The sequence below is a fragment of the Miniopterus schreibersii genome, assembly GCF_964146895.1.
Source record: "Miniopterus schreibersii genome assembly, chromosome: 1".
NCBI classification, from domain to species: Eukaryota; Metazoa; Chordata; class Mammalia; order Chiroptera; family Miniopteridae; genus Miniopterus; species Miniopterus schreibersii.
This window is the reverse complement of record NC_138101.1, coordinates 91,386,662-91,402,084: the sequence shown is the minus strand read 5'-3', so window position 1 is coordinate 91,402,084 and position 15,423 is coordinate 91,386,662. Positions and strand designations below refer to the sequence as shown.

General features: G+C 38.8%; 1 protein-coding gene across 13 annotated transcripts in view; it reads right to left on the bottom strand.

Moving 5' to 3' along the window:
• MIA2 (MIA SH3 domain ER export factor 2) overlaps positions 1-15,423 on the bottom strand; it is a 77,078-nt gene that overhangs the window by 47,374 nt on the left and 14,281 nt on the right. For 3 of the 13 annotated variants that reach the window (XM_081122834.1, XM_081122839.1, XM_081122840.1), the window contains exons 6-9: positions 15,300-15,400; positions 5,188-5,319; positions 2,567-2,588; positions 1,832-1,920 (exon numbers count right to left, since the gene is read on the bottom strand). In XM_081122834.1, coding sequence (XP_080978960.1) covers positions 1,832-1,920; positions 2,567-2,588; positions 5,188-5,319; positions 15,300-15,400 — 344 coding nt within the window. Of the gene's footprint in view, positions 1-1,831; positions 1,921-2,566; positions 2,589-5,187; positions 5,320-7,019; positions 7,373-7,844; positions 8,181-8,968; positions 9,124-15,299; positions 15,401-15,423 lie in introns of those variants that run through there. The other 10 variants (XM_081122846.1, XM_081122838.1, XM_081122844.1 and 7 more) reach the window with 9 other exon arrangements.

Below are 15,423 nucleotides of genomic sequence, written 5' to 3'. Positions count from 1 at the left end.
TCTCTCTCTCCCTTCCTCTCTCTGAAATCAATAAAAACATATTTTGCGGGAGGAAAAGTGCCAAGACAATCTTGAAGAACTTAGAGGTGTACACTGTCAGATGTCAAGACTTGTTATAAATGCCCTGGCCAGTTTGGCTCGGTGGTTAGAGTGTCAGCTCCACAACAAAAGGTTCCTGGGTTCAATTCCCAGTCAAAGGCACGTACCTCAGTTGAGGTTTCGATCCCCGGTCCCTGTCTGGGCGAGTGCAGGAGGTAGCCAATCAATGTATCTCTCTTACGTCGATGTTTCTCTCTTTCGCTCTCTCTCCCCCTCCTCTCTTCCACTCTCTCTAAATATCAATGGAAAAAAATGCTCTCGGGTGAGAAATAAAAAAAAAACAAAACACTTGTTTTAAAAATAATAGATTTAAAAAGCATGGTTGACATGAGAATTAAAAAAATATAGAGCCCGGCCGGGTGTGGCTCAGCAGTTGAGCGTCGACCTAGGATCCAGGCAATCGGGGTTCAATTCCCGGTGAGGGCACATGCCCGGGTTGTGGGCTCGATCAATGACTCTCTCATCATTGATGTTTCTATCTTTCCCTCTCCTTTCCTCTCTCTGAAATCAATAAAGATATATTTAAAAAAAAAAGACAAAACAAAAAAAAAATATATATATAGATCAACAAGACAGAAGCTATAGAAACTATATAGTCACTTGACTTAAGAGGATGACATTACAAAACAAAGGGAAAAGATGGTCCTTTCAATAAAATAGTACTGGTTAATTCAATATCCATGTGAAAAACATTAAATCTTGACCTCCAAGTCACACCATCACAGGTTCAATTCCAGAGAGATTAAGGACTGAATAAATTTTGGCTGAATTGTTCCCCAAGCTCATATGTTGAAGCCTCAATCCCCAGTATGAATTTGACTGTATTTTAAGACAGGTCCTTTAAAGAGGTGATTAAGTTAAAAAGGGTCCTTTAGGGTGGGCCTAATCCAATGTGTCCTTTTAAGAAGAGGAAACTTGGACACACAGAGAAATGCCAGAAACAGGCACCAGCACAGAGGAAAGACCAGGCAAGAAGGCTGCCATCTGCAAGCCAAGGAGAGAGGCCGCAGAAGAAACCAAACCTGCCAACACCTTGGTCCTGGACTTCTAGCCTCCAAAAGTGTAAAAAAAATTAACTTCTGTCGTATAAGCCACCCAGCCTGTGGTATGACAGTCCTAGCAAACTAACATCAAGACTAAACAAGAAAAGTTAAAATGAAGTTCTTAAAGATAACATGGAAGAATACTTTCATATCTTTGAGTAGACAAGAATATCTTAAGTGGGAAACAAAAAGCAGTCACCCATCATAAAAAAAGACTGACAAATTAGAGTATGTTAAAATTATAAACTTCTGCCTACCAAGACGCCATTTGGAATAAAAGGCAAACACAGCGTGTTCCACTGTATTTGCCTTTTATATATATTTGCAACACATATATCTGGCAAAGGACTCAAACTCAAAATATAGGAAAAAGTCCTACGTATCAAAAAGGAAAAAGATAGATAACTATATCTTTAAAATGGTGAAGGGGAGGAAGGGGAGGAGGAGGGGGAGGAGGAGGGGGAAGAAAGAAGAAAAAGGCAGCAGCCAATAAACATATAAAAAGGTGCTTAACCTCATTAGTCAGGAAAAGGCAAACTGAAACCTAGTAATATGAAGAGCAATTTGAACTCTCATACACTTTGCAAACAAAGCATTAATAATTTTAAACTAACACAGAGCACCTGTACTTAGAAGTATAAAATCCTCTGACTCTAACATGAATGTTAACATTTTCAAAAATGTCTTACCTCTTTTTGTACGAGGCTGTATTTTTCAAGTAATTTACATTTTTCTTCAATGAGTGCAGAAAGTTCTACAGCAAGCTTTTTCTCTCTTTCTAAACAAAAGTTAAAATATGAAAACATTTATCCGTAAAGATATATGTACCCTTATGTTCACTGCAATGTTATTTACAACAGCCAAGACATGAAAATGACCTAAGTGTCCACTGACAGACAACTGGTTAAAGAATATTTGATTGTACAAATATATATTATAAAATATATATAATGGTATACTACTTAGCCATAAAAAATATGAAATATTCATATTGGTGACAACATGAATGAATCTTTCAACTATTATGCTAAGTAAAATAAGTCACGCTGAGAAGGACAAAAAACATACTTCACTCATATGTGTAATATAAAACAAAAAGTAAAACAAACTAACAAAACAAACAAACTCATAGATATAGACAACAGAATGATGGTTACCAGCAGGGAAAGGGGGTGGAGAGGGGGAAAAATGGGTAAAGGGGATCAAATACATGGTAATGGGAGGAAACTAGACTTCAGGTGGTGAGCACACAGCAAAATACACATATGTGGAATTATAATCTTGTACACCTAAAAATTATATAATGTTATTAACCAATGTTACCCCAGTAAACTTATTAAAAGTTAATGTTCTCATGTGTAAATTGTTTTAAGTTTTAAAATTATAATCAATTGTGAGGTCTAAAGTAGAAAATAAGAGCTTACCCACATAAAGCCGGCTTCTTATCTGAAACAAATTTTAAACAAAATTATATTAAAATAAATACACATTCAAGTAAATCTAATTTATGTAGTTTATACTGCCAACTTAAAAATAAAACTTTTCTTACTGCCTTAGTATGAAGTTAGTCAAAAGTTAGCCAAAAGTAATCTATGTCCAATCAGAAAAATGCTATATATTAAAATCTCTCTATTAAAAAGTTCACACTGTATATTAGGCTCTGAAATAACTGTATCTTAAAAATATCTGTTTAATTGATTTAGCCCATTGCTCCTCAAACATATTTGACCCTGAAACAAACTATTTCAGGAAGCCCCTATTATCATCTCCCCTAGTGCTAATAGCCAAAATAACACAATCTGAGAAATGTTATCACAGGGCCACGGATCTGAACTGACTACAAAGAAACAGCAAACACTACCTTTTTATTCTTTAACCTCTCTCTCTCAAATAATGAAGGAAAAATTCCACCTGTAGGGAGATCAGGCTTAGGCTTCAGGTAATATAAGCAAGTATAAGAAACAATGGGGACTTAAATCATCTACAGAAGGTGTATAGGGATAAAATTAAAAGAAACAAAATTTAAAAGTCAAGGTACAGTAGAAGAGGTAAAGATGAGGGATAAATTAGTGAACTGAACATCAGATTGAGGAACTTCCTCAAAAAATAATAGGAAACTACCCAAAAAAAATTTATTTTAAGTTAGAGATATAGAAATCTTAAGTGTAAGGGCTAACAGCGAAAACATAGTAGTCCCAAAAAAGAGAAATAAAATGTAAAATGCAGAAGAAATTTCCTCAAATTAAAAAATGATAAAAGATCTCATATTAAAAGAACAGAAATGAGAGTGCAGAAAAGGTCTACATGTTTGTGGAACTCTAATATGTGGCATAGCAGATGAGTAGGAAAAGGAGAGACTATTCAATACATGAAGCTGGAAAAAATGGTTATATCTTGGGGGGGAAATTACACTGAATCCTTATCTCATATCAAACAAAAAACTGGATTCAAGATGAATCAAGAGCTTATGTCTTAAAAGCAAAATTTTTAAATGAAGAATATCTGTTGCCTGGCCGGGTGTGGCTCAGCGGTTGAGCGTCGACCTAGGATCCAGGCAATCGGGGTTTGATTCCCGGTCATGGCACATGCCCGGGTTGCGGGCTCGATCTCCAATGACTCTCTCATCATTGATGTTTCTGAGTGTCTCTCTTTCTCCTTTCCTCTCTCTGAAATAAATAAAGATATATTTAAAAAAAAAAAAAAAAGAATATCTTTTCATCAGAAAACACCTTAAGAAAAAGATGTTTCATACTGGGACACAGGCCATACACAAAATCAACAAGGATAGCATCAAGAATGAAGAATTCCTACAAATAAAAAACAACAAGCTACTCAATAAAAACTTGGGCAAAAGACACAAACAATTATTTCCCAAAATAACAAATACATATGGCTGGTAAACTTAGTTAAGAGATTTCAATCACACTAGTGATCAAGGAATTCAAACCAAGACCATGATATGATACCATTTTATATCCATTCAAGTGGCAAAATAAAAAGTGCTCAGAGGTGAGAAACCAAATGGATCTCTGAACCTCTTATATATTGCTGGTAAGGGTGTAAACTGGTACAGACAATTTGGAAAACAAGGTGGTGTTATGCTTTAAAAGTAGAACCTCCATATACCCTATAACCCAGGGATTTCACAGTATATTGGGAATAAGTATATTCCCAAGAGAAACTTTAAAATATACATCAGGAGATATGAATAAGAGTATACATAGCAGGTGGGGACTAGAAATATCAAGGGAAACACTTTGTAAAGTATATGGGTGTCTAACCACTACACTGTACACCTGAAATTAATACAAAATAATACTGAATGTAAACTGAAATTGAAAAAAAATTTTAATTGAAAAGAATAAACAGAGCAAGCAGCACTAATAGTAATAGGAAAAAACCTGAAAACAACCCAAATGTCCAAGACCATAAAATCAATAAGTTTTAGTATATTCTTACAATGTAATTTCTAGAGCAATCAAAATGGAAAGAAATTAAGAGTCTCATCCAAAAATATGGATGACTCTTAGCAATATAGAATGGAACTAAAAAGTTCCACAGCATGATACCAAGTAAAATCACATACTATACTTTTGACAAATATATGCAGATAGGACCAAAAAAATTTTAAGGCATAGGAATAATCAAGACAGGATCCAGGGCAGGGTTACCTCTAGGACAGGAGGCAGGGGGATGAAATAAGGGAGGATCACCTATCTACAAGTGAGAGTCAATGGTTTTGTTTCCAGCTTGAGTGGTATACTCACAGATGTTTAGTATACTGTTAAAAATAAGCAAAGACCACAAATAAATAATAAAGGTAGGGTTTTAGTATTCGTTCTTCAAAGAAATTCTTTAAAATTTTTACATTAAAAAAATTCCTCTAAATCCATATTGTTTCTAGTAGCCACACATTAACGCGAGTGACCCACATAACTACAACCTAACCTGTTATCTTAAAATAAAAGATGTTTCTATTATTACTTGTTCAATACGAAGACAAACTGAGCATTCTCTTAGTATGTATATAGCATTAGTTACTTACCGATCGAATACTTCTCCACAGAAGCACGAAAACAGCAAAAAATCCAACAATCACTGCACATATCAGCAATTCCCATGGAAAACCATAGGGATTAGAACCTTTTCTCATATCTTCAGGCAATGCTGTCACAACCTTCAAGGCAAGAAAATTAACTTCAACTATGATAACTCACAAAATCTGTGGCTCCCAACTCTGAATTTTATAATACCAGTTTATTGGACGATAACCTGTGTCGATGTCTTGGAAGGCCCACTGCAGAAGACCATCTGCTGATCTGTTCTACTGAAATGGGAAACCTCCTGCAAATGGTTACGGTCTACCACCTTTGATGAAGAAAGGAAGGTGGTCTTTCCCAAGCCCAGCATACAGGTAAAGGGTGAGGACCTCTAAAAGGAAACCCCTATTTCTACCTCAGTCATTCTCTCTTGGGACACAGACTTTGCTAAACATAGAGATGGGTGCTAAAATGGTGCTTGGCACATAAAAAATAAGCCAGGTCCCAAAATGAGACAGCCTAGGAGCCAAGAGGAAGGCACATTGTGTAGGCTGAGTTAGTTGTATCTAATTCTCTATGGTTTCTTCTTTTTTTGCATTCAGACATTTAGTAAAGGTTTACTTAAATGTTTCAGTCTTGCTGTGGCTACATTCTGAGGAATTAGGCTTAGCTAAAGTGCTAAGTAAAAGCACAATGGCTCTCCAGCACCCTTATCTGGAAACTACTTATGTCTCCAGCACATCACTGCCCATCACTCCCTCAGCCCACTTTATACTTCTAGTAAGCTGCGCACACCATGCTGTTTCATGCCTCCTCTGCTTAAACCACTCCTTCAGTCTTTCCTAAAGACTCAAGAAATGTAATCCCTCCCACCCCTCAGTTTCCCTAGCACTTTCTGTATACGCTTCAGTAAGCACTTCATCAGTTTCTACTTTGTACCTTTTTTTGTCTTGCCTCCCTTAACAGACAGCAGGATACCAGTGGCCCAGATTATGTCACAGTCCACTTAGAATCCCCATAGAACTGTGAGATATACATGAACACCATGGCAACTGTACTTTTTATTTACATAACAAGAAACAAATAATCACAGCTGCTCCAATATTTAAAGGGGCTTTTTAAGTTTTTAATGCAAACAATTTTTTTTTAAACACGGCAACATAAATGTCACTAAACAGGTCTACAAAGACACCTGTAAATATTCAGAAAAATCCCTGCAACATTATAAACTAAACCAATAATTTTGAACACTTGTAGTTTAGTATCTACAGATTTTACATTAACACTACCTTTTACATTAACAAGACAACAAAAAGAAGAGAAGAACAATCTCACTTGTGGTAAAGATTCTCAAAAGAGCATCTTAAGAGAAAATGTAGAATTAGCATCCCAACTCCCCGTCCAGGCTTAGGTATCCTTTCAGGACACCGGGAAGTTTCATCACTAAAAAGAACTCATTTCAGAGGATCAGTCAAGTTTCCTACAGTCGGGGTAACTACGTGTCACTGACCCCTGTTCAAAACAAATAACAAGACGGAAAGGATAATTCGTTTTAGGAATCGGGAAACATTTAACACACCTTCGTAAAGTCCCACTAAGCAAATGCTCTCTTCACCTTCCTCATCTCCAGGTTCCCTCCACCACACAAAAAACGGCCCAAGTACCCCACGAACCCGGCTACTGCCTCGCACACAGGCCGAACTGGTGGCACACGAAGACTGGCTTGGGGACCTCCCACCACTGCCGCTCAGACCCCAAAGCCAAAGTCGGCTGCTTCCTTCCCCGGGCGGCTTCCGCGACCCCTGGGCCAAGTAACCCAGATCGCGCCTGGACTTACCCTGCGTAGCTTTTCCAGGACCAGCCCCAAGTACGGCTGAGGGGCAGCCCTGGGCTCCTCCATGGCGCCAAGGCTGCCTTAGGCACAGCAGCCGCAGCCAGGGCCTGGCTGAGGCACAATCCGCGGCCGAGAACGCGCCGCGTTCGGTCTAGAACCCAAACCAGCACCCCGCAACCGGACCAGACCACTGCGGAGCCGGCTGCGGGGGGGTTGCTGGAGGGAACGGCCCCACAGGCCTCAAGTGTCCACGCGGCCCATAGGGAAGCTTAAGTCCCTATTTTACCCTTTGCGTCCCGGTGATCCGAGAGCCCAAGCCCGTCCAGCCAGAGCCTGTGACTCGCCCTCTCCTCGCCGTCCACCCCTCGGTTTGGTTTCGGCCAGGCCGGGGCGGGGAGGCGGGGAGGCGGGGAGGCGGGGACGCAGTAAATTTCCCCGCCTTCTTCGCGCGAGGCTCGCGGACGTGTCCAGGGCGCTCGCTCTTAAAGGGGCCGGTTCTCTACCTGGCAAAGCCACCAACCTTTTGGAGTCCAGGGGTTCGAGGCTGAGAAAATGGGAGTCAGCCTCGGGCTCTGCGCTGCGGTGTGAGCCGCTCAGCACAGACCACGAGAACTTTGGCCCAGTACCCCTGTCTTCCCCCGCACTGGATGGCCGCGGGGAGCGAGGCTCCCCTGGGAGGCCCCTCAGGGCAGCCCGGCAGGTTGAGAGCTGCGCAACCCCTCGGCCCCGGGCCGGCGCCCGGCCCAACCCCGAGCCGCAGCGCTCTCCCCTCGCGGCCCCGCGGGAGCCTTCTGTCTGCACCCCGCTGAAACCCTGAAGGCGTCGTACCCCGGGGGACCCCGCCGGTCCAGGAAAACCGGCCGCCGCCTTCATTCCAGTTAGAAAATGCCCTGCAGGGCCCGCGCCCGTGCGTCCTGCCAACCGTGTCCGGACTTTGGACTTTGTTCAGAAGACATCTCGGGTCACCTGTTGTCTGGCCCAAGTTTAAACTCTCCCACGCAAGAAAGCGTCGATCCAGTCTCCACTGCCCAGCGGAGGGTTCGTGGGAACGACTCGCTTTTACCTGAGTCCTTACTAGGCAGAATTGTCCTAAACTTCACAAGCTCCTGATGACTTACCCAAATGCTCAATCAAACCCCTGCGGACCTTGCCTGCGCTAGTGCTGTTCTCCGGAGAAGGAAAGCTAAAAGTAGCACCTTGCCTCTAAATTTAGGTCCCTATTTTTAGGTCTGTTGAATAAAGGGGGCTGGATTTGTTCCTGCGAGAGGGTTTTAGCTGACACAGGTGTAATGAACAACCCACCTCCGAACCTTCCTTGCCAGCACAGTAATCCTCCCCGAATTCCGCCTTCCAACTCAAGTCCTCGTGAGGCCGCTCGGAAGGAACAGGTAGCCTTCCGCAAACAATCACCCAAGAGAACTCAATAGTTAACATCTTAAATCTGTAGGAAATTTCCCTAATGTAAACTCTGGCAGAAACAGAGCTGTTGTACCAAAAAAAGAATTTAAAAGTTGCCCAGGTTCACAGCAAGTGATTTTCCGAACCCAAATGCGGCCTGGTTTTTTGGAACTCAGCGCGTTCTCCAGTTTGCCACATCAGCCTAGGGAGTTTCAGGAACCATCACTATCAGGGAGTAGCAGAAATTACTTAATACTCCCTTTTAAAGATATTACACAACCTTCATAGGTTTGGACAGCGTGTGTTGAAATTATGTGAGTAGCGTATTAAAGTCAAAACAGAAGCATAACCAAAATTTTATCTTTAAAATTTCAAAGAATATTAGAACAATGTATGCCTCCATTAGAACATTGTATTACTCGACAAAAAAAATCATTTAAAAGAAAAATCTAAAAGTTTCACCTCGCCCATAGCAAAAACACAGTAAAACTCACAAACTCCGTGCCAGATTTAAACCTAATTTCTACGGACTTAATGGTCATAGAGAAACTTACCTCTTCCTCTAGATCTTTCAAGTCCATTTTTAAAATTCATATTAAAATATCCTAACCTGTAGATAAAGTTTTACTAAGCACATCATATCCTAGAGAAGGATTTCAGATTCTAATACATCCTGCACTCTTGTAACACTGTGATCCTGTTTTGACATGCCTGGGTAAAGGGGTGCTGTAGGTGGAGTTGTGACTACCAACCCATAATTCAATTTCATGGACATCACTGCTGATTAAATATCATACATACTAAATATCATACATATTATTGCCCTCTTAAAATCTACAATTACAAAGAGAAATCCTGAATTTGGTAACTGATAAAAATTAAACTGAATGATTGATTCTATAGTCTGTTCATGTAGAGTACTTAATTTTTATCATGTAAAAGATATTCAGAGATAGTTGTTAAGTAGACATGGGATTTTGGTGTCTTTTGGCTCCATTGGTTGGAGCATCATTGGGAACACCAAAAGGTTGCAGGTTCAGTCCCAGGCGGGGTGAGTACGGTAGGCAACCAATCAATGTTTCTCTCACAGCAATGTTTCACATCAATGTTTCTCTCTCTCTCTCGCTCTCGCTCTCGCTCTTGCTCTCTCCCTCTTCCGTGCTCTCTAAAAGTCAATAAAAACATATCCTTGGGTGAGGATTAAAAGTAATAATAATAGGCCTGCTTTAAAGGAAATCAAGAATAATTGCTGTTAGCATTTGTAACAACTACTAGAAAGCATCCAAGGACATTGGAAACATGCTAGCCAGTAAACCTTATCCACAACCTAGAAACTGATTTCCCTTATGAAGGGCCTGGTTGCAACGCTTTTAAGTTCTAGTTACTCCCATTTAGTTAAACAGGCAATGTCACAGTCTATAAGATCCAGTCCGTTGGAAGAAAATCAAACATTTTCTTCCTGTGAACTGTGATGTAAGAGTTGCTCTCAGAACATACTGAATCAGGAACTACCTGTTGAACAAGAGCTAGATAATTTCCATTGTTTATTCTACATATAAATGAAGCATTCTAGTTAAGAATATATAAATGTTAAAACTCAAAGAGCTTACTCAATTATAAAATTAAGTAAATAAAAAGTGGTATTGATGCCTATTAATTAAACAATTCAAAGAAAGTATGTTGTGTACAAAACCTGATATTACCAGTAAATAGAAACAATTACCTGAAACATTTAGGCAAAAAGAGAAGACTTTCACCTAAATTTAGCTGAAAATTTTCTCAAATTTTCCATTCACTGCAGCTATTCAAAACTATAATATGGGTGCTTAAATGCACTAAAATTGTTAGAATTCTAGATATGGAAGGAACTCTTCAGAACATTTAGCCCATACATTATGAACTTAAAGCCTATGGAGGCCAAACAGATGAAGTAAATGTAGGGAAATGAAGAATGCATATCTATTCATTGCAAGCACTTTTCAGCTTGAGCTTGTTGCTATACAAAATGGAAGACTATATATTACATTCTTAAGCTTTTTTCAAGAGAATCCCAAGCCCTGGCCAGCCAGCATGGCTCAGTGGTTAGAGCATTGGCCTGAGAACTGAAGTCTCAGGTTCTATTCCCAATTAAGGGCACATACCTGGGTTTCAGGTTCATTCCCTGGCCCTGGTCCGGTCCGTGTGCATGTGGGAGGCAACCAGTTAATGTCTGTCTCTCACATCGATGTTTCTCTCTCTTCCCCTCCCTCCCTCCTTCCACTCTCTAAAAAATTAATGGAAAAAATAACCAAAAATAAAAAATAAATATAAAAAAGACTCAATACCTTCCTTTGATAAGAGTTTGAAAACTCAATTAGAAAATCTTTTTAAAAAAGAGAGAAAATCCTGCAATCCAGATTTTTATGTGAACTCACCTTTTAAATGTTGGCAACTGGTTCATAATTTTTAAACAATGTGCAAGCTAGTTTTGACAGTTTCTGATATTACAGCTTAAAACCCAAGACTCCTCCAGATAATAAGTGACTTTCCAAGGTCACAAGATAATTAACAAACTTAAATGCAATATTTTCATTTCTAAAGAATTTCAACCAAAATAGTTCAAGTAAAATGTGTTTGACTACATTTACTGACTCTACAAAAATAAGCATACTTAGTATAGCCTTTATAAATAAGCACTTTATATGAAAGGTGAATATCGTGTACTCATTAATAAATTATTTCATTAATTTAGTAACTTCACTGGTATCATGTGTGAGGGAGGGGGATAACAGGTGAGGGCTATGTCAGTTCTATGCTGGAGTAGATTTCTAAGTAAAGTTTGTTTTGTTTTTTAATTTAAAATTTTTTTAAATTTATTCATTTCTTGACAGAGGGAGATAGAGAGAGAAACATTGACTTTTGTTGTTTCACTTATTTATGCCTTCATTGGTTGATTCTTTTGTGTGCCCTGACTGGGGATCGAACCTGCAACCTTGGCATATCAGGACAATGCTCTAACCAACTGAGCTACCCGGTCAGGGTACTATGTAAAGTTTTTAATCAACAACTTCACGACCAAATCATACGGAGTAAATTCATCACTCCTCTGGGATTATTTAACAGGTAATGTCAACTCTCTGGAAGCTAGCAAATAAATAAAGTATGGCAGAAGCCTCTGAAAGCATAACTGTATATGTCATTAAGTCCAGTTTTCACAAAGACTTTTATAACAGTCAGTGGTGCTACCTACCATCTACCTGGTCACCCTTGCTAGAACCCTGGTAAGTTATCCTCACTTTTCCATTTTCTTCTCCTTGCTACATTCAGTAAGTCATTAAAACCAATGAAAATTCTATCTACAAAAGATCTATCTGTCCTTCCAATCATTTAAATAATCACCATCAGATATTAGGCCAAAGATTTTAAAAGGTGGCTAGGGGGCCAAACCCAACCTACATAAGGTTTTGTCTGACCTGCATGGTGTTTTTTTTTTTAATCTGAATATTTGGCAGTATTAAAAATTGGGAGATTTTACACCAAAACCCAAATTTCCAACTTTTTTTGAAATATCAGAAGATCTGGAAAAAACAGGCTGAAGGTAAGTAACAGCCACATGCTTGGGAGAAGGCACACACTCTCCAGCTGGTTACACTTCTCAGCTTTTCCAGAGCTTCATTCATTTCATGAGTTTGTAAACCCTGATTTATACTTTCACTATTTAATTCCTGAACTAATGCACTAACTTCTTGACTGGATTCCCTGCCTCTGGTTTTAACCCATTCAATTTTTATTTGACAATGCTGACTATAAATAGGCTTTCTAAATGAAACTTTTCATTTTACTCCCTTCAATGTGCCCCATTACCTACAAGAAAGAGTTCAACTTCCTATAAAAACATACAAAACATTCTTGATTTAATCCCTGTATATATACATCTTCAATCTCAGCATATATTCAATCAGAATGAATTGCTCTTAGTTCTCCAAAGATGCCATGATCTCTCCAACTTCTGTACTTTTTAAAAATTTCTTGCTAATATTTATTTAGTATTTTTCCATCTCTGACCATATGTGAGATTCTTTTTTAAAAAAAAAACCTTTATTTTTATTGTTGACACTATAACAGATGTCCCCAATCCCACCCCACCCCACCCCCACCTTTGCCCACTTCCACCCAGCCCTCTCCCCCCTTCCCTCTGGCCATCACCACACCGTTGTCTGTGTCTATGGGTTATGCATGTATGTTCTCTGGCTAATCACTTCACCTTATCTCATCCAGTCCCTCCACCCCTCTCCCCTCGGACAACTGTCAGTTTGTTCCATGCTTCCATGCCTCTGGTTCTATTTTATTCACCAGTTTATTTTGTTCATTAGATTCCACATATAAGTGAGATCATAAGGTATTTATTTTTCTCTGACTGGCTTATTTCACTTAGCATAATACCTTCCAGGTTCATCCATGCTGTCGCAAAAGGTAAGACTTCCTTTTACATGACTGGCCTCGTAGTATTCCATTGTGTAAATGTACCACATGATTTTTACCCATCTTCTACGGATGGGCATTTGGGCTGTTTCTAGACCTTGGCTATTGTAAATAATGCTATGAACACAGGGGCATAGATCTCCTTTCTGATTAGTGTTTCAGATTCTTAGGATATATTCCCAGAAGTGGGATCGCTGAGTCAAAAGGCAGTTCCATTTTTAATTTTTTAGAAAACTTCATACTGTTTCCCACAGTAGCTGCACCAGTCTGCATTCCCACCAACAGTGCACTAGGGTTCCCTTTTCTCCACATTCATGCCAGCACTTGTTGTTTGTGATACCTCATTGTAGTTTTAATTTGCATCTCTCTGATGATTAGTGACCTTGAGCATTTTTTCATGTATCCTGGCCATCTGTATGTCCTCTTTGGAGACATGTCTATTCGGGTCCTTTGCCCATTTTTTAATTGGATTGTTTGTCTTCCTGGTGTTAAGTTGTATGAGTTCCTTATATATTTTGGATGTTAACCCTTTATCAGATGTGTTGTTTGCAAATATGTTCTCCCATACTGTGGGTTCTCTTTTCATTTTTTTGATGGTTTCTTTTTCTGTGCAGAAGCTGTTTAGCTTGATGTAGTCCCATTTGTTTATCTTTCCTGAGTTCCCTTGCCCTAGGAGACATATTGGTAAAAATACCTATGCAAGAGATGTCGGAGATTTTATTACCTATGTTTTCTTCTAGGACTTCTATGGTTTTGTGACTTACATTCAAGTCTTTTATCTATTTTGAGTTTATTCTTGTGTATGGTGTGAGCTGGTGATCTAGTTTCATTTTTTTGCATATATATGTCCAATTTTCCCAACACCATTTATTAGAGACTGTCTTTACTCCACTATATGCTCTTGCCTCCTTTATCAAATATTAATTGATATTAATTGATATTAATTGAACACAAGTATAGGTTATCCAGAAAATCTACACATAAACTTTGAATAATTATAAAGGCAGTGTTTATTAAAATACATTTCATTCCAAAATTGAGCTATCAGCTGTTACAGTGTGTATACATTTTTTGGAATACCCTGTAAGTAGGTTAATTTCTGGGCTCTCTGTTCTGTTCCACTGATCTATATGCCTGTTCTTATGCCAGTACCAGGCTATTTTGATTACAGTGGCCTTGTAATATAGTGTGATATCTGGTATTGTGCTACCTAAAACTTTGTTCTTCTTTCTCAAGATTGCTGTGGCTATTCAAGGTCTTTTTGGGTTCCATATAAATTTTTAGAATATTTTTCTAGATCTGTGAAATATGCCATTGGTATTTTAATAAGAATTGCATTAACTCTATAGATTGCTTTGGGTAGTATGGACATTTTAATGATGTTAATTCTGCCTATCCAGAAACACAGTATACACTTCTACTTATTTGTATCTTCCTCAATTTCGTTCTTGAATGTCTTGTAGTTTTCTGAGTATAGGTCTTTTACTTCCTTGGTTAAATTTATTCCTAGGTACCTTATTTTTTTTGTTGTTGCAATAGTAAATGGGACCCTGGCCAGTGTGGCTCAGTTGGTTGTGCATTGTCCCTTGGATGCACAAAAAGGTTTCAACTTCGATTCCTGGTCAGGGCTCAAGCCTGGGTTGTGAGCTCGATCCCCAGGTAGGGGGCGTGCATGAGGCAGCCAATAGATGTCTCACTCTCACATTGATGTTTCTCTCCCTCTCCCTTTCTCTGTTTCTAAAAATCAATTTAAAATATATTTTTTTAAATAGTAAATGGGATTTTTGTCTTAGTTTCTCTTTCTGATAGTTCATTATTAGTGTATTAAAATGCTACGGATTTCTGAATACATATGTGGAATCTAATGAACAAAATAAACTAACAAAATAGAAATGGACCCATAGATTCGAAGAACAGACTGACAACTCTCAGAGGGGTGAGAGGTTGGGGGGTTGAGAAAAAAAATAAAGGGATTAAGAGGGGGGGAAACCCCTCATAGACAAAGACACCAGTATGGTGATTACCAGAGGGAAGGGGTTGGGGGGAGGTAATTGAGGGTAAAGGGGTATAAAGGGTAATGGAAGGAGATTTGACTGTGGGTGGTGAACACAGAGTTACAATATACAGATGATGTATTATAGAATTGTACACCTGAAACCTATATAATTTTATTAATGTCACCCAATAAATTCAATTAAAAAATAAAACAACCCCTTCAAAAAAAAGAAAAGAAAAAGAAATCCTGAACAATATCCATGCAACATAATGTTCATGTAAGGATATACCTTACCTGTAACACTTTAGGGGAAGAGAAATATTATATAGTGTTTGCATAGGGAAGATTCACTCAAACATAATTTCAGCTGCTCCTATATTTAGCAAAATAGGTAAAATTATTGCAAAGGATTTAAAAGGTCAACTTACCCTTTCTGTAAGAATTGCAATTGGTGATAATGCAGAATTCATGAAATGATAAACATCAATTTGAAATAAAAATTTCAGAATGTGACCCTTGGAAGCATCTTCTGTGGATTTATAAATAAAAATA